Source organism: Pagrus major, chromosome 23 (assembly GCF_040436345.1).
Source record: "Pagrus major chromosome 23, Pma_NU_1.0".
Lineage (NCBI taxonomy): Eukaryota > Metazoa > Chordata > Actinopteri > Spariformes > Sparidae > Pagrus > Pagrus major.
In genome coordinates this window covers 19087555-19107638 of record NC_133237.1, presented here as the reverse complement: position 1 = coordinate 19107638, position 20084 = coordinate 19087555, and the positions used below count along the sequence as shown (strand labels likewise).

Sequence of the window (20084 nt, the reverse complement as noted above, 5' to 3'; positions counted from 1 at the left end):
ACTACTTGCTTTAAATAAACTGAGTTTTACGACCCTCTGTCCAAAGGCTTTGTCCATTGTAAGCCAGACATTAAATCTGTGCTTCTCCTCTTTCCCGTGATGCCATCTTATTGATTTAGACATTTGACGACGACGACGGTGGAGGATTTCCTGGACTAGTATCCTCCCAGAGGACAGTCCTAAATGGGATGGATCGCCCTTGCCTCTTTGTTGCCCTTGTTTTAATCAGATACAACACAAAGGTCTGCGATGGCATGTGAGTGCTACTATTATTAACTAATGCACAATTATAGTTCCAATCACACAGGTAGCATAAAGACGCCCTTGACTGAACTCATCAGGGTGTTGTCAAGTGTTTCAGGCCTTTGTGTGTGTTGAGAGTGTTTCTGATCGCACTCTTCAAAAACATGATCAAAAATCTGTTAATTACATCATTTATTGAAGTGCTCTTAAGATACTCTTTCAATTTATTTCAAGCACTTCCGTCAATAAATGATGTAATTAACAGTTTTTTTTTTTATTTCCCTTACAAGTTTTCAGACTCTGTGTACATGTTTAGTTGCTGTTTTGGGAGGGAACCCAACAAGAAAAGTTTGATAAAACAACAGGTATGCATTGTACCATTGTCGAGTTTAAGGACTCACAAACAATAGAAATTGCAGACTCGAGCTCGTCATGAATCTGTGAAATTTTCTATACGTGTCTTAAAACTGTGAGTAAATTAAGTGCATTTTAGTGACTCCAAAAAAGTTATAACCTACAGTTAGTTGCCAGTTTATTTGGTACAGTGCAGTCTAATACAACACTCTTAAAGGAGCAGTTCACCCACAAATGAAAATTCATTCATTATTCTCTCCCCCACATGTTTATCAAGTTTCCACAAAACATTTCTGGAGCTTCACAGCAAAACAGCGTTACAACATTTTAAAACGTTGAATTTTAAAACAAGAATTAAATTGATTTAAAAAGACGTTATTTACACCCTCAACGTGCGTTCGAGCTTGTGCAAACACTTCAATTGGGGTGCGCGCTAACACTTTTAGCTTAGGAGCTACATGGGTTTGTGTAAATAACATCTTTTCAAAACAGTTTGGGATCTTGGAGCTTCAGGAGGCTAAAACAAATGCCAAAATATGTTTTGGCACGTTTAATAGCACCATTTGTGCAACTTTCCAGATCCATAAAAACAACAACATGTTCTTATTAGAAAAAACATAACCAATTTTGGAAGCAGCAGCTGGCTGTAGATTCATATTTACAATATAGACACAAGAGTGGTATTAATCTTCGCATTTGAGTCTCTGTAAGACAGGGAATATGCATGTTTGTCAATATTGCCTTCTTTTCTACATACTGCATTTTAAAAATGTCTCATTTTCACAGAAAAGTGGAACCAAAACTTTTGATTTACCAACAAAAAATGAAAGCACAGTTTCTTGTTAGACATAATGAGTCAGTAAGTGAGGGCATATGTGCAGATGGACTTTGTTCAATAAGAAAAGAAGTTTGCCAGTGTTTATAGGAGGCTGTAATATTGTAACTTCCCAACGACCCAGTCTTAGACCTAGTGTTTTTCATTTGCAGCCGTATGCTACCAAATATCAGCTATCAATGCACCAAATAGAATCACCCAAATGTGTTTTTCACCCCCACAGTGCACGCCTCACCACTGCACAGGTTTCTAATAACTGACAAGGGACTTGTGTCTCAGTTGAGGGAACTCATATACGGCTGTGATCCTCCTAACAATTGAGGATTAGTGTGTAGACGGCCAGGATCGCCATCTGCTATGTGTAGGCATCAGGCTTTCCCAGTGAGAGGAATCCAAATCAGCACAACTCAGGCAATCACCAAACCTTGGCTCTCCACTGTTCACAGTTTTTCTTGGGTTTCATTATTAGCCGAGGAAGGAAATGGTACACACATCCAAATTATTTGTGTGTGTGTGAGACATTGGGATGGATTCAGGGGAGGAGGGAGAGGGAACAAAGACATGCTGCACAGGCTGAATTATTAATGAGGAGTTAGAATTGATAACCATCTGTGTCAGATGATACACAAATTACCAAGAATTACAGCCCTGATAATACTGGCCTGTTTTTCATGTCCCTTCACATCTGTATTCTGTGTGCAGGTACATACGTGCTCACTCTTCCGTCCCCTTTACAATGAGCCCACATCGCTGCATTCAAAGTGGAGTCAGTGGCATTTTAACGTGACTGAGAGCGCAGGAGTCATAATGTCTCTGACCTTTATGTCCCAAACATTTAGCTGTTAGTAGAGACTGATGGAAAGTTGAGCCTTACAGTGACATCTACTAACCTCAGCTGAGATTGACATATAAGACTCAGAACATGACATTGAAATAACAGCACACATGCTGGATGTCCTCTCGCTGAGACAGTTTATATAAGGTAAATGTGCTTGAACGTGTTTTTTGTTCAACCTTAGACAGATTTAAATGACCTGAAAGATGCTGAAAAGTCTTCATGTGACAGTTTATGATGATGATGTGCTGTTCTTCATTAAAGTGTCCACAATGGATATTTTGGAGAATTGTTTGAAGAACAAGAATTTGTTTGTCTCTGCACTTTTACCATCTTTCAGCTTATCGTTTTGGCTATAACACCAGTCTAACCCCATCTGGCTTTTGTGTTACGTCGGAGAGAAATAAAAAAGAAATTGGCAGTTATTCCCGGGTTAAATGGCTGCGCTTTATCTATAGCCGTGTTGGTGTTGTTCCTGGAATATCAGTTCATGTTACTCCAGCACCATCATTGCAACACAAGTGTTTTTGTTGCCTAAACATAACCAAACAGCAACAGAAAACTGACTTAACTTAATGTAAAAAAAATAAGTGAAAAGTATGACAGTAATATAGTCTAAAGAAGATACAAAACCCAGTCTCCCTAGTGAGACTCCTGTGTTTAACCATAAATTGAAATATTGTTCCAGGAACAACACCAACCGGAGTCACAAAGCTAAAACATCACAATAACGTGATCAGTCAGTTGCAATGGAGCAACATTTATTACTATGTTCTAGGAACAACACCAACACAATGATATCAGACAGACTAAAAAACTCTGCAGTGGCCACTGGTATTTTTCGACTAATCGAAAGTGATGGACACGATACCTGCGTGGCCAGAAACTTAACTGTTGTGTTGTTTTGTGTCTCTTGCATGATTTAAATAAGCAACTGTTCGCTTAAATCTTCGCCAACAACTTGCTAACATAACAAATGTATTTACTTTTATAAGCCATGTGTGGCTATGGCCAGAGTTTTAGAAACACTGAGGTCTGACACAGGTTTTACCATTACACCTAATTATACGCACAATCTCCAAAGTGGTTTTAAACACTGGACTTTTTCTTCTAGTATTTATTTAATTAATTATCTTCACTAAGTGTGAATGCTGCTTCAAAGCCTTCTTTGCATTTTCATGATTAAAGGAAGTCATTTTAAGGTAGGTAAGTCATTGTATAGTCAAACCTAAATTTGTAAAGTTTGAAAATGTTGGAATGAGCCTATAAAATACCATATTGACTTTATTTTTTAATAACTCCCAAGATTACAAATTCTCTCAAACGCGAATACATTATTCATTTCTTAATAAAGTCGGCCTTGTTCTTATCCCAAATCCTCAAAATATGTATAAGCCAAAATTATTAACATCTGTTTCTTGATTACATTCAAACAGTAATATGATGAACTTTATTCTCAGATTCATTCTAATCGCTGGTTTTCATCAGGCAATCATACATATTTAATCAGTCCAAGACGAGACTGATTTCAAAGATATCACTGTCAGCTGTGTGGGTTGTCATTATGGATATATAAAAGGAGCAGGGACATCAAAAATGCACCCACTGACCTTTTTTGCATTACTCTACTGTCTGCATTTCAATTATATTCTGCTTTCTGAATTAATTGGTTCATTAGCAAAGGCAATTAGGAGTCGGGGCGCGAGGCCTGACTCTGATGTGCTTTTAGATGTATACACACTCATTCACCCGGCAGATCTAAGAGCTTTATTTCTGAAAACATCTGTCATGATCATCCCAGTGGCCGGTCTCAGATTCTCTCTGTTATTCTGGTGCTTTAGACAATCAGTCATCTGAATTTTAGGGAACTTTATTCACTACCCCCATCCATTCTTCCTTTCATTAAAGACTGAAGTAACACATTACCTCTTGAAAGTGAACAAACAACAAGAAGACAGGAGCTAGTTTTCATAGATAAACGTTATTAAAGTAAACAGTGAGGCGAAACAAGCCAGTGGCAAAAGAAAGCGACCATTAGTTGCTGTCAAGATATGCCACAACCATCAGTCTGAAACTCTACTCGATGAAATGTGTGCAGTAGCCTCGACTATAACCTGGACCTGATGGTTTCTTACGTACTGTACTTACAATTCTCCGGTAACTTTGTACTTTTGTGTTCACATCTGATTTTTACTCTTCTGCATATCAATGCCTATAGTAAGTACGCATTTAAAGGTTTTACTTTATTTCATATATATTATATAAATCTGAACACCCTCTATAACTTACTATTACTATTACTTTGACTTTAAACAGATTATTTAACATCTTATATAAAGTCTGAATCTGTTTAAAATGATTTATATGGAGGTAATAAAAAGCCTTTGGGCTGTTTCCATCTCCCTGCAAGTTGATTAAATCCATTTTAATTTTGTAATTCAAACTCTGACTTCACATTGTAGAATTTCTGGCACTTAAGTAAATGATTTGTTTACTTCTTCCAACACCTACAGAATTTTAAGGAGTAAATTAAAGTACGTTTTTCAACCACTTTCTGTCTCTCCACTTACACACCTTACATGCCAAACTTAGCAAATAAGATACAGCGCTTATATCACACTGAGAAACTACAAAATCATGTGAAAACAATGAATTGTAGCCTGCAATATCAAAAGCATATACTTTACACTTCACAATGTGATCATTTACATATTCCTTAACATTTTTTTGCACATTCCAGATTAAAATAGAATAACTTTATTGTCCAGCCGGAGCAGGAAAATTATCTCTGGTCTCAAACATAAACTACTACATAAATTGGATTTGGGATTAACGAGCTTGTAGATCTTTTTCTTTGCCAGAGGTGTTTTGTATCGTCGCCCTGAAGGGAGCAGCTAGAGCTCAGTGTTCCGTCCTTTTAGGTTTCATTTTTATATTTATTTCATTGTTTTGTTTTGTTTTAATTTATATTTCACAGCATGTCCTTTTTGTTGAGTAAAGCACCAAGACAAATTGCTTCAGTCAAAAAACAGGATGCAAGGAGTGCTGCTCGGTTGTGGAAAACGGTGTCCCTCTGACGCTCATCAGTTTTTTATCGATCTTGTTCTTTCAGAATCGTAGAAAAAGTCTGAGGAGTTAAATTAATCATGTCTGTTGAATCACAGCAGCTGTAAAAAACATGCCTGGGCGTTTCAGCCAGTAAGCCTCATACTGATTTCACTGCATAAAGCACCAAAATACCAAGAAAACCTATAAACCAATAAATCCACTTCTGATTGTATATATATTTTTTAATAAATAAATTAATGTGTTTTTCAGAAATGCTGTCAAAATCACATAGATAGCTTAAATGCATGATAAATAACACTCATATGTGCCATTGATAAAAACAACAATGTGAGTTTTTTTTGAATCGCTGCGTCTCCTCAGGACGCGTCCGCCTGCGGGACCCAGAATCCACCGCGCCGAGGCAAGATGGAAGAACCCAACAGCTGCGGGAGAACAATGTTTTGGCTTTAGACACTGAAACGGACCGCTGAGGGTGAACTACGCGAGCCAAAACCAGCAGGTCATGGTCCCGTACCGGTGAGTGTAACCCATTAGATCCAACTCCGGTACCGAGCGGTTCGCTGTGGCGCTTAAACTCCTCGCACGGGACAGACAACAAAGCGCAGCGCACTGACGTTACCTTACCGCTAGTTAGCTGCTAAGTTAGCTGTCTCGGCTAGCCCCGGACGAGCATCATTGTTCGCTGGAGTTGTATGGGCCGTTTGTTATGGGTCATGCTTGTGGTGTCGCTCCATCACTTACAGTCGGTTCGCCTGTCCAGGAACCGAAACCCACAACTCGGGGAAAGCTGTGACTAAGAGTAGGAAACGTAAGAGAAGTTGTGTTTTATTTTTCGGACGCAAACTAGCATTCGTCCTTGATCGTTTCTCCGACTCGCAGATTTACGTGTGTGCGTGTGTGTGTGTAACGTAAACGCTGGTGAGCAGTGATATCTGCCTGTAAATTCTTTAATTTCAACTTAAAAAAAACACTCAAAACTAACTTTATCCACACGCCGAGACGCCTCCGACACTTCCTCTCGCTTTGAGCTAGTTTCTAAGCTCATTGTTCGCGGTTGTGTTGTTCACGAGCGCAGATATGCTGCTGTTATTGCATGGCCATATTAATTATTGGCTGATCCTGCATCACAAAGAAGAAGGGCCCCGCAAGAGTGGTTAGCCAAATGGTTAGCTAGGTAGCTAATTGCAATAGCGAACAAGCTAGGTAGTTTCCTTGAACGTACCGCGGATCACGGGCTTCATTTAACGCAGCGTTTGTCTGCTCAAACGCGCAAGGGAGAGGCGAAGTTAGTGGAGGAAGCTGAAGTCGTGTTTGTTTGTTTTAAAAGAAAAGTTGGCTTCGTGTTAGCTGAGGAGGTTATTGCTGCTAACGCACCATCAGAGCTGAAGGCATTTGGCAGCGGCCAGACAGCACTCATTAGCTTGATGCGGTGTCAAAAGATCATTAAATATCATTTATAATGTGTATTGAACTAAATGATGTGAAATTATCCTCAGAAGAGTAACATTCCCATTATGTTTTCACCTCCATAAACTGTAGCTGATCACAGCTAATCTCATTTAATGTAGATGTTAACGTGCTACAGCTTGTGTCAGGTATCTGCATTAAATATCAGGGCTTTTACAAAACATCCTCTTGATTTGTTTATGCTGCCGCCACATAATTACACCAACAGTCTTTCTAATGCAGTCTGTGTGCACTCTCATTGGCAGATAAGCTCATGCAAATAGGATGACTGGGTCAGACAGGCCCATCAAACAGATTAACATACAACTTCAATCCTCTCATTGCACATCTCGTGTTGTGTCTAGCAGCGCAGCCACACTGACCTTTTTGCCCTGTAATATTCCGCACACTCACATAAATACACATGAATGCGCTGTAATCTACCAGAGAGAATTTCGCCCAGTGTCGCTTCAGTGTTTTGCTTATTTCCACTTGTCACTATGCCAGACTGTAGCCCTTTGTTGACCCACAAACCGCCGGTTTTTAATCCGACTAAGCGCCCAGTTGTGAGATCAGAGGCCGTGACACTGATTCCTGAAGACCAAGCTTAACTGGCTCCGTAATTGTTGTCTGTTGCCTATTATTTATGTGTCTATATGTGAGGATCACAGACTGACGGCTAGTTATAGAGCTTCCTTGAAACAATGTTCTAACATTAATTATTGTTGTCTCTTCTCCTCACAGGATGACACTGATTGCCGCCCCATAGTTTACCTGCCCGTCGGCATCCACCATGAACATCATTCACGACAAACTAGGCAATGAATTCCTGCGCTCCAACGGGAGCATGGACTCCAATTTTGGCCCTGCTGGCATGCTAATGTTTAGCCACCTCCCTCCGGTGACCAGCTTCACCCGGCTGGCTGCCCACTCTGTCATGCAGGACCTTCCACCGCAAGAAATGATCCTGAAGAAGGAGCGTGACTCACCCGACTGCAGCATGGGCACCCAGGGTGGCCGCATGGGGTGTGCGGGGGTGGGAGACTATGTTCATGCCATGGGTATCAAGCAGGAGAAGATGTCAGAGCACGATTATCGCCTGCCGGTTTACCCAGGAGGGCTGGGGAAAAGCACAGAGCTGCTGGAGGTGACAGTCAGCAACAACCAGGGCCTGCTGGTTCACGACCTCAACATGGGCAACGTAAGTACCACTGAGAGGAAATCATGAGGGGGACTTTCTAAATGGAGGGCTGTGCTATCAAGTGTGCAGGATTCAATAAAGTCAAATGTATTCCCTAATAATCCAAATATTTTTATAATTGATTTATCGTTTAACTTCATTTTCACCCAAAAACACTGCACGCTATCTGGTTTTAGCTTCTCTATGTGCTCTAATCTGATCTTACTGTTGAAATTATTTTCTGATCATTTTATAGAACAAACAAATAATTGATAAATCAAGAAAATAATCAGCAGATTAATTGATGATTTAGAATGATGGTTAGCTGCAGCTCTGACTGATTTATGTTTCTTTCTCAGGGGCAGCTGCCTCAATGCTCGCAACCACATTAACATACAAAATTGACATACATTTCATTAAACGCCCTCCCATTTTACTGTGGTTATAAATTTTCTCGTTTGTTCATTTATTTTCGTGACGTTCTGTGCTAAATTCCCACTGCACTCTTGCAGGTAGAGATCGTAGGTCATATTTCGACCCACTAATCCCTCCTGCAACCCACACAGACATGGATAAATCTAAAATATTAACATATCTTAACTCAGATTGTATATCACATTGAAAGATATTATCAAAGTATGGATTTTGCTGTCTCAGGTACCCTCCCCAGGCCCCCAGCATCTCCTGTTTTAGCCCCTTTTTCTACAAGCCATAGATAACTGCTTTGTCACCATATCTATACATGCGATGCAGCATTGCCAGAGTGAAAGTAAAGGTGGAGGATGCCATCTGCGTTTGTCGGGAGAAACTTTCTCTGCAGTAGATCCGGCCATGGTTAGGATGCAAGGTTGTCAGATGTATTGGTACTAATTTTCTTTTTTCGATACATGTTTCAAATTATAAGATATCAGCATTTGATAGAATCGAAAGAACAGAAGCTATAAAACAAAGAAACGGCTACAATCAGATTTTCAACCAAAGAGTGCTCCAACATTAACATTACTGGGCTCCAGGCTAACTTTTTACGATCGTTGCACCAGTGCACCGTATTTTTTCACTTGCTGGTGCACGAGCGCGAAAACTATGAAATGATGGAAATGAATGTAAACAGGAATAAATGGAAAGAATAATAATAATAATAATAATAAATGTTCAGTGGCAACTGTCTACACATCAAGTGGTGTTTGATAAAAATATGTTTTATAGGCTTGGGTGCATGGGAGCCCTTCATCATTACAAATGTCTTGGTATATGTTCAGTGACTATTTTACGCTTTGTTTTTATAAAAGCGTTTCATCGAAGTTTAAACTTCTGGCCTGTTGATGACTTTATTAGGTAGAAGTAGAATCATAATGTAATCATATTCAATTAGGTGTTTTATAGGCTTTTTCTATTGTGCATTATTGTATGATTAGCTACAGTTTGTTAACATGACCAATATAGAATCAAACATGAGAAATATACATCCAGATTAGTTAAAAAAACTATCTTTCAAGGTTTAATTCTGAATTATTTTAGGTTGGTTGTGCTAAAAAAAAAAGCTGTCAGGGAGCTCATATTTTAAAATCCTGAGAGGGAGGAGCCAGAGAGAGGACGGCTGGAGGGGAGGAGCTTGAGTGAAGCTGGTGAATATTGGATATAAATCTCCCCTCCCTCCCTCCCTCCCTCCCTCTGTTTCTCTTTCTGGTAAAAGGATGATGTCATCCAGCCTTGGCGTCAATGAAAACGTCATGGCAGGGACACAGCTGTCTTGTTCAAGCTCGCACTTCGTTTCAGACGTCTTTTGTGCTCATTCAAATAGAAATACACACAACCACACTCTTCCAACAATAGGCAGGCATCAGAGGTCATCAAGGGCTCTCGCTGCAAGTTTGCTGAAAAACAGAATAAATCATCACTGTGCGAGTTTATTTCTAAATTGTCTACTTAAGGACAATTTCATGCTGAGGGTTTAATTTTAACACAACACGTGGAGCCTTAACAAGCTGTTTTTCACCCCTAAAGATTGGGTTGATTTTGAGAACGGCAGGTGCAGCCACATTTTACCCCGTCTGTCTCCATATGGCACTGAGGTGCAGCATGTTGACTGAGAGAGAAAAGGCACTGCAGGGATGTAGAAGAAAGTGGGTAATCAGGAACCCATTTTCTTGCTTCTTGAATTAACACCCCACACAGACTGTTTAGAGAAGGGTAATAATTTGGAAGGTTAAGTATTTGAGCTGTTTGGTTTTTCTATTTCTTTGGTTAGAATTGCAGCTGAGAGGCCGTCTCGGTGAATTGCACGCTGCTTATGCGTAGAGGGGCTGTAAATTTAAGGCATTGTTATTTCGCCCACTAGAGCCTCATCTTGTACAGCGAGTTCCCAACAGACAATCACCACACTTTGTCCAAGTGTTCTGTTTCTATGCATCAGCGACAATCATGAACTTGTTTGGAGGATAGTTTTAGAAAGAAGGCCCTTAACCTCCGATCAAGTGATTTCCTTGTCGCGGCTCGCTCTCACGGCCCTCTCCCTCTCCCTTTGTCATCGCCACAGCTGCCAAGTCAGTTAGGAAAGGAGCCCACTGGGAGAAAAGGTCGAAGGTCAAACGGTGATGGACAGGAGGGTAAACCAAGAAGGAAGAGAAGCGAGGCGAAGGTTTGTCATATATTGATATATCTGTGAATGTAGACATACATCACTAATTCGTGTCCTTACCATTCGTGCACGTAAAAAAGTGCTTTTCAATTCAGAGAGAGTATGTTCATTTTTTTTCTGATATTCAAAATAAACATGAATGCAATCTGGGTTATTTTTTTCTCAAATAAAAACAAAGCCATGAGCCTTATCTTTAGAGTAATGCATTACTAATTGCACATAAAATTATTTTTATATTAGTAAAAATACTCAAGTTTTCTATTTTGGTCATTTAAGTTTCAGCAGGACAGTTTTATTTGTTATGATAATATGAACTAATCTCTAAAAACATTCAGATGATATCGGGGTAATAATTTATTTTCACAACATTTCCATCCCTACGTAACACTTTGGCTTAATGTATGAATATTCTGCTAACAGGTTTCACACACTTTATAAAATTATTGTAGTTTTAGATACTGACCACTTCATTCTTATCATCATTCTTATTAAATAAATACAAAATAATAATAGTTATAGACTGGGACAAAAACATACAAAATGGTTAGATTTGTGTCAGTTTAAGGGTACCTGATGTGAAAAAGTTTAAGAAGCACTGCTACAGACGACTGATTCTGACCCTTGTGTTCCTCCATTATCGTCCTGCAGCAATCAATGATGCTGGATGCAGATGGAGGCAGCCTGTCGCCGGGAAACAAGCCTCACATCTGTGAGCACTGCACTGCGTCCTTCAGAAGCTCCTATCACCTACGCAGACACGTCCTCATTCACACAGGTATCATATTGTGCAGATTTCCACTGTGATGCTCATTTTCTCCTCTATCTGCTTATCTAATGATGATTAAAGCTCAATCAGCACAAAAAAGAAACTACTGATGTCATTATGGTGCCAGCTGAAGAAACAGAAACTAATGTTGTCATTACTGCTTGTACAGTTCATCCAACACTATCTTCAGATGGTACTCTGTGTACTTGGTAAACTGTTTTTTGTGTAGTAGCTTGACCATAATCATTCTAGTCCAGTTTTGTGCTTTGACACACATGGTCTCAGATATAAGGATGGCAGATGTAGGGATGCCCGGTGAATGTTGATTCAAATCCTCCAGTCACTTAACGGCCACTGCTTTGCAGTGTAATTATACACAAAGCATTAGAGGATAAGGGCATGGCGGGCTGTAAACAGTGCGACTCGTTTCTGTCTGCTGATTTGCTCCAGTGCTGAATGTTAGTGAAGTTGGGTAAACTAGTTTTGAACCAGACGATGGTACAACTTTCTCTACGTCCAGCAGCAGGAGAGAGACTTTTTACTATGTTGACTTTGTAGAAAAGTGATGTTTTGATATCACAGACGATTGACAAAGGTATTTACAAGAGTATTTACGTGCTTGCAGATAAAACATGACACAAATGTAGCTTGTGAGCCGTACTCTGACTTGCCAGAGGTGTGAAATAATGTATTTCTTTATAATCTTGAATCTTGTACATAAGCTGTATGACACAAGCTAAGACTCTTGACAAACTTCTTTTAAATCCAAGATAAAGATCTACCTGTTATTGTTTTTTCTGTGTCTGCTTTTGCTGCTTGCTTTATAGTTTTATTCTGTAGGCATTTTTTTTCCTGCTTCTTGTGCTTTCGCCTGTGTAATCTGTAAATCACTCTCAGTTGCCTTTTGGTATTAAATGTGCTATAAAACTATATTTGCCGTGCCTTGCCTTACAACCTGAGACACGGTGCAGGTATGTGGCTGTTAACTATCGGGGAATTTAAAAAAACAAAACAGATTCTTAAGGGCCAGTGTTGATAACAACTTGCCTACACAGTGTAGTAAAATACACATCTTACTTTTTTCCAACTGCTTTTTTGTTCCACACGTGACTGATGTCATCCTTTTCCGTTATTTAATCCCTTATTTCCCGTTTATCTAATGTGTCATAATGATTAAGTGTTAGATGATAACTGCTTTCACTGATAGTTTTTTTTTAGAAAATTGATTTTAAAAGTGCAACATCAGCCACATCAGGTCACACACTATTGATCACGTCATTTATTTAGATTCTTTTGGCTTACAGATTGATGAAACATCTGCTGTACAGTCTGTTTTAGTTTATGCTCTTTATTATTATATTTTATATTAACATAGCAAATGTCACTTTTAAAATACACAAATGCTTTTATAGCCATTAAACTAACCTTGAACATGTTGGTAGAGAAAAAGTGAGGGAAAGGGAAGAACACAAGGACATAAAAACCTGTGAAATACAATGCAATCCTTTGCAACAGAGATGCAGCATATACCGCCTTTGGTGAAGAGTGTGTCAAGTGTGTCAACGCAGAAAACAGAATCAAGAATTATTGCATTGGATTACACAGGTAGTGGACACAAGTGGACATCTGGGTAATGCAGCTCAGTAACTGTATCAATCTTGTGGGTTTCATTCCAGGTGAAAGACCCTTCAGATGCAATCAGTGCAACATGAGTTTCATTCAGAAGTACCTCCTCCAGAGACACGAGAAGATCCACAGTGGTGAGTGATTAAAAGACATCCGTTCATAACATCGAACAGCCTCATTCGACCTGCGATTGACTGTGTGCTCCTGATGTTAGCTCACCTTTAATGCTGCTGTTCTCGTTCTTGTATGACAGGAGAGAAGCCATTCAGCTGTGACCAGTGCAACATGCGATTCATTCAGAAGTACCACATGGAGAGGCACAAGAGGACGCACAGCGGAGAAAAGCCGTACAGATGTGAGACCTGTCAACAGGTTAGTGAGCTGCACAGGGCTTTTTGGTGATAATTTGGTGTAATGATTTGTAATTCTTTGCTTTAAATAAACATTTGGTGTTTGTGCCCTTCAGTATTTTTCGAGGACAGACCGATTGCTTAAGCACAAGCGAACCTGTGGAGAAGCCATAAAGAAGGGGCTGGATCCCGGGATGATGGACTTGGGTTGTGTAGACATGGGACATGGCAGCTATGGAATCACTCAGGGACATGCTGGGAGCACTGGGAGAAAGAGGGGAAGGTCCAAAAATCCTGGAGAGGGAGGTGAGCGCAAGAAGAAGAAGGGGGATGGCGGAGGGGTGACGCACATTGACGGGGCTGTATCTGGAGGCTACAGCATCCATGAGTACTCTGTGGAGAATCAAACGGTATCTTCCTCGACTGAGCCAGGACCCAGCATGCAGCAGGTCCACCACGGCCGAGCTCCAAAGATGGCATTCAAGAAGGCTAATCGTAAGAGCCTGGACAAAGTGGGTCTGGGAGAGGCCAAAGTAGGCTCTCTGGAGCAGAGTGGGGGTATGGACAACCTCGGCCTCATGCAGGGTAATGGGGTGAAAGAAGGGACAACCAGCAGCAACTACGACGACGCCATGCAGTTCCTCAAGAAAAGACGCTACCTTCAAGCAGCAAACAATGCTAACTCATCAGGGCCGGTGGTGGTCGGAGGAACCAGTGAGTACGACGTCGGCATTAGCCACTTGTCTTCCCAGCAGTCTGTCATTCAGGGTGTCGTTTCCAGCGTGATGGACAGCGACGCACCTCTGAGTCTCGACAAGTCAGGTATCCCAGACGAGGTGCTGCAGAGCATCCTCGACCACTACACCCAGAAACCTGATGGCTCGCACCACGACGTCCACTTCGACATTGGCGACCCCCATGTGGAGCTGAACCCCGCCATAGCTGACGGCCCCGTCATCGGTCACAGCACTGACAACCCCAGCCCATCTGGAGAGAAGACTGTCATGATGCACGAGTACTCTCGCTTCCTGCTGCAGGCTTTGGAGCGCACCAGCCACAGTGCCAGCTTCCCTCTGGGCCCAGGGCCTCCCGCCTCAGGACAGTACACCAGTTCCCACTCGGGAAATCCCCTCTACGCTGACAAGAACATCTATACTACGTCCCCACTGGAGTGTGGGTACGGCCAGTCGGTGGCCTCGCCTTCGCTGCCCTCCTCCGTGCCAAAGTCTCACTTTGCGATGCTGACGGGCTCCTCGCCACAGCACAGCTTCCACCTGAGCGGCCTGGAGGCCCCCACACACCAGCAGCTCACCCCTTCTCAGGAGCTCACGGAGCAGATGGAGAAGCAGCACTCCTCCACTCCCCCTTCCTCCTACCAGATCAGCCCATCTGACCTGAGCAGCGGCCAGAAGGACCACCCGCCGGTCAAGAACGGCACGGTGGTCTACCCTCTGGCCCCGTCGCAGGATCTGGCCTCTCTGGACTCCTCCAAGCCTTCCTACCAGATAGAAAACTTTGCTCAGGCCTTCGGCTCCCAGTTCAAGCCAGACGGCCGCGGCTTGTCTTATGGCACTGACTCCGGCGGGGAGGTGGATCACAGGATACGGACGCCTGTGTCTGAATTCTCAGGGTTTACTAGTTTGTTATCTGATGTCAATGAGCCAGTAAGTACAGGTTCCAAAACTACAACAAGCCAAAGCTACAGATGAGAGCCTGAGAGGAAGAGAACACTCTGTCGTTAATGTTTTAATTTTCTAGTGATCCTATTTTATTATTATTATTATTGTTATTATTATTATTTTTTAAGTGACATCTTCTCTGTTTTTGTGCCCACTCCTCTCCCCACATTAAGCCTACAAGGCTTCCTGCAAATGCAATTTTTTTTATGTATCTGTTATTTTAAGTTAAATATGTATTTACTGTTTATTCTCGTCATATTAGTGACATTAGGTCTGGTCATTAATCATGAACTGAAAGTACTTTTTAAAGCGTAGAGTAGCACCGGACGTGTTTCTTTTCCAATGAGCTGAAGTGTTTGAGCAATCAACTTTACATACAATTGTAAAATAATAACGATGGCAGGGAATAGCCCAGAATTGAAACAGCAAAAAAATAAAAATAGAAAAAAAGTTATCGTCTGTTACAAGGTTGAAAGTATTACTCAGGAAAAAGTGGAAAAGGAGAAGCCTACGAGGTGCAGTGAGCGCTCTTTTCCGAAGTTAAAGTTTGCGACTTCAAAGAGGATTTTTCTTGTGTTTTATTTCTTGTTGAATGAGTGTGACATAAACAGACTGCTGCCAGCTCACTAGAGCACTGAAAACACTTTCTACTTGGCTATATAGAGATTATGGTACTTTCGTGTCAATGTGAAACTCATGTTTTCTTCAATAAGGGCCATATATATATCTATATATATTTATAAGAATATATATTAATGTAAAATATCAGATTTAATCATTCTGGGGGACTGCCAGTTGAAGTAGAGGAAGAACGAGGGCTGGCTCGGGGGGGGGGTAAATGTTGTCCTTGGTATATTTTTGGAGAACAAAAGTGATGTTAGGGCTTTTCTTTGGCCAATAGAGGTTGCTGTTGGACAGCGAGAGAATGGCCTTCCCCTTCTTCCTGCCCTCCGCTTCTTCCTCAGTTCTCTTATTTCTTTGAAAGAATCCAATTAGCACTTTGAGCCGTTTTTCTAACCCGTCAGATCAAGGAAGCTCAAACGTCAGGAATGGACTGGCTTTTTGACACAGACGTGTTGCTGTTTGGGCATATGCAGATGGGGTTCCTGGGTTGAACATATTCGGGCTGTATGATGGGTGGGTTGGGGGGGAGGTACCCTTTGTTCGGGCGGCATGGGGAAGGTGGGGTTAATATGTGAAAGTGGGATTTTTCATTAACATTTTCTCTTTCTCCTTACTTTTAGGATGGGTTTAGCTTGGGAGGGAGGGCGTAACATTTAATCGGGATAATGTAAATGTAATTCAAACCCCTAGTTTTAGTTCTTGACTTGTTACCCAACTTAGCAGCTTTGCTTTCTTAATCGAATTTGATGTTAGTGATCAAGTATTTCTTCAGCTGTGACGCTGTATGAGCAAAAAACTTGTATGCATTTAGATCTTTTTATGCATATATGTCCCGTTAGAGAATTGGGTGCCTATTCCTGAGAAAGCACGGGTGCAAGATAATTGTCTAGTAATTGTTAAATGTAATTTCTTGCTGATTTTTAAATGTATTTATGCTGTACTTCTTTTTGTAAGGACAACAATAATAGCGCTGTCTTCCATAACTACTGGCCTTGAGTGCTGGAACTGATATCACTCTGCTGAATGAGTCTTTAAACCCCTTTTACGCCCCGATGGCCTGTTGTTTTAAGCAATCATTAAACGTGGCAGAATGAATGCAATGCTGTAATATCTTAAGTAACGTGTTGCCATGTTGGAACGGTCGAGGCGCAAACAAGGATTAGCCTCAGATATACCTCATATCACAATAAACCAGGGACAAAGGAGTGAAGGTTTTTATGTATGTAGCCGAGATGCTGTTGTATGTAAAAAGAAAAGAAACACAAATGTTTCTGTGCGACTATTTTTAAACATTTGTGTACATGACATTTCTGTGACCCACTTTAAGACGCCGTGGCTCAAGGGTTTCTGTAAATGTGTCATGCCAGCCAGTGTTCAGTTCTCCTCCACATCTGATTTGCCATATTGTTTCAATATGCTTGTTGTTTACAAAAAAATGTACAAAACACTAAATCTTTTACTGAATTTTGACGCCCCTGTATAAATTTTATTTTACTATATTTCTTTCCCTTCTTTTTTTATCACCGCCAAATTTTTTTGTAGCTGATGATATCTTCCATTTTTATGTTCTTTCAGGTTCTTGTGACACGTTTCACAAGACTCTACTTGTCCAATGAATTTAAAAGTGATTAGGGAGAAAACAATAAAAAAAAATACTGTTATCAAGAGCTGTTGCTGTCATCTTTTATGTGCTGAGTGGTTAAAAACATGTCGGTGCATTAGTAAAATGACATTTATGTGTGAACACAGTTGTTATCAGAGGTTTTGATAGGATCCTGTTAATGACTGTGAGTTTATACTGTCCGGTAGCACATCAGAGGCTTGCTGATGCTGAGTTTAGCTGTTTTATTTCCACCACTGGGTGGCGATGATGTTCTAGAAATGAGTTTCTGCAGGTCTTTAAAGCTTCAACAACTTAAGTTCTTATCTAGTTGTCATAACTCCGTCTTTAGTTATTAATTGGTCACATGTTTCTGATTTGGTTCAGCAAAAACGTTGATTTTAACTTCATCTCATCTTGAATTCTAGTAAGCATTAACTTAACTAGCTCTGCATGCTTTACAGATAGTTGTGCCACACATTCGGCTCATTCAGCAGCTCATCCTGTGATTAATAGCAGCAAATCTTTTTTTATGACGAGGGCTTAATGGACCAGATGGTTTACATTCACTACCATAAAATCACGTCCAGCCTCGTAAAATATTGATCTGTGAGCCGGTGTTTCAGGATGCAACACGAATACTAAAACCTCACCTTCAAATTAGACTTTCCCTCTTTCATTAAAAGAGTCTCCAATTAAAAAAATAAGGCAAAGTATGATCAACTCACGCCAGGTCAAAATACTGTGTGCTTTTGGGCGTTTGTTCTGTGTGTTAAAGGATAAGTTCACACATGCCGACGGAAATGCGGGTGAAGTTTCTTAGTCCTGAAGGAAATGGGGACTTAAAACTTCAAATAACAACCGAAAAAAAATATAATCGGCTCCATGCAGCTTTATCCAATCTCTGAAGAAGCCACGAAATCCCAAATGATTTAGTGTCATTTACACCCTTTGTTAAGCCGAAATCTTAACTGTAGCTGCCAAGCTAAAATCATTAGCACCCAACCTGTATGAAGTGGGTGCACAAGCTCGAGACTTATTTTCAGATTGATCTTGGGGCTACTTGACTTGGATCATGCTGGACGAGCCGTATGGAGCCATTTTATGTCTATGTTTTGGTTGTTTGTTCCCCGTTTTAAACCAAGTCTCCGTCTTCTTCAGTTGTTGCTGTGAAGCTCCAGAAATGTTTAGAGGAGTACAAAACTTCACCTGACTGCCCATCAACATTTTTGGGTGAACTTATCCTTTAATGGACAGCAGTCACATTTTACAATGTAATATTGCCACACAGACGTTTCTTTTTGTCTCGGATCCCTGGCTGTGATTTTACTTGTTCTAACTGTGTACCCTGCTATGTATTACTAAATATGTGGGTTATTAATATTTGGTAAATGCCGGATTGCATGTTGAAGAAAAGTGTCGAAAAGCAGAATAATAACGTGGGCGTGCTGTACTTGTCTTTTCTTTCTTCTTTCTTTTTTTTGATCAGTCAAATTTCTCCCAGTGTCAGATTTTTTAAGAGCATGTACACTGCACCCCCCCCCCCCCCCCCCCCCCCGTCCTTTTTCTTACAATTATTCCCTCAAAGATGAACGATGGATGTTACTAATTGTGTCACAAACGTTACCAAAAGCAAATCATTGAAAATAAGTGAATGAACATATTGTATGCATTATTCATCCGAGAAGGGAAAATCAAATTTGCATCGCAAATGCTGTCTCTATGTCATTAATCTGACCTCCAGTTGCATGCAAACTCTCATCCGTCTAACTTGCAAAAATTCATTTATTTGTTTTCGTACTGGAGCTTCATCAGGAGAACACATTTGCAACGCGCGGTCTGTTCGTCCCTCTCCTGCACACCTGGCTCATGAAGTAGATGTGTGAAGTTTTTTTCTGTTATTTCCATTTTCACCCACTTTCTAAACCTTCTGTTCTGCACCAGTCAAAGCCACAACAAGGAGTTTTTAACTGGTTATGCCACAGTCTCGGTTTAATACTCATGCCTCTATATGACAAGAACATAATCGAGAAGATTAACTATTTCTTTTTAGTTGTAGGCTCCTTTTAAGGAGGAGCTTGTGTTTACATTTTCCCAGCCAAAGTCACAGTGAGCTCAAAGTCAAGTCAGTCAAAGAGATTTTCCCTCCGATAATTTTATTTTTGACATAATATTTTGTGGTTTTGATGGTGGAAACACAACAACTTTTGTCCTCAGGGGCCTCTGAAATCAACAAAATGTCGAAGTTCCTTGTAGCAGCTTTAAAGTTAACTTTCAGGTGATATTCTCACACCACTATTTTGTTTCTAATTCCTCTTTTACTCTGTACGAATGTGTCAATATTTTGAGCACAGCTTCCTCAGATAAAGGTGAGAGTGTGCAGCACAGCTGTGTACATACATGAATTAAGGTAGATGAAATGAGGTGACTTATGCAGCATGTGAGCACAATATCTACCAGTTGTTAAACATTAAACACACTTGCACAAGAAGAGCGAGACGGAAGTAATATAGATATATTCTTAGAATGGTGTGCTATATTTATAGATTTTTATGATGCTGTTGAGCTAATATGAAAAACACCCAGACGGAAGAAGAAAAGGGGAGAAGCCCTCATGAACTCTCCAAATCGTTTAACCTTTAACTTCTTTGTCTCACACATCACCGATTTGAACATTCATTTCCTTTTCAGCATCTATGAGGGGAATAAAATGACTTCCTTATGTGAAAAAGAGAAGTGGGTCGTCTTCCCGACACCACGAAAAAGCCCGCTAATTCATATGCAAACATGATTTTGAAATTCTGCTCTTTATGTACTTTGGTTCACATCCAAAACTTGC

The 20084-nt window shown here is 40.6% G+C and overlaps 1 protein-coding gene across 5 annotated transcripts in view; it reads left to right on the top strand.

The window, feature by feature from the left end:
* Positions 1-17312, top strand: part of znf281a (zinc finger protein 281a) — a 121519-nt gene extending 104207 nt beyond the window's left edge. For 3 of the 5 annotated variants that reach the window (XM_073494721.1, XM_073494719.1, XM_073494720.1), the window contains 7 exons: positions 5697-5852; positions 7527-7983; positions 10499-10600; positions 11249-11375; positions 13043-13126; positions 13246-13364; positions 13459-17312. In XM_073494721.1, the coding sequence (XP_073350822.1) occupies positions 7576-7983; positions 10499-10600; positions 11249-11375; positions 13043-13126; positions 13246-13364; positions 13459-15051 (2433 nt within the window). In that variant the 5' untranslated portion in view covers positions 5697-5852; positions 7527-7575 and the 3' untranslated portion in view covers positions 15052-17312. Of the gene's footprint in view, positions 1-180; positions 257-5696; positions 5853-7526; positions 7984-10498; positions 10601-11248; positions 11376-13042; positions 13127-13245; positions 13365-13458 lie in introns of those variants that run through there. The other 2 variants (XM_073494722.1, XM_073494723.1) reach the window with 2 other exon arrangements.
* Positions 17313-20084: the final 2772 nt, after the last annotated feature.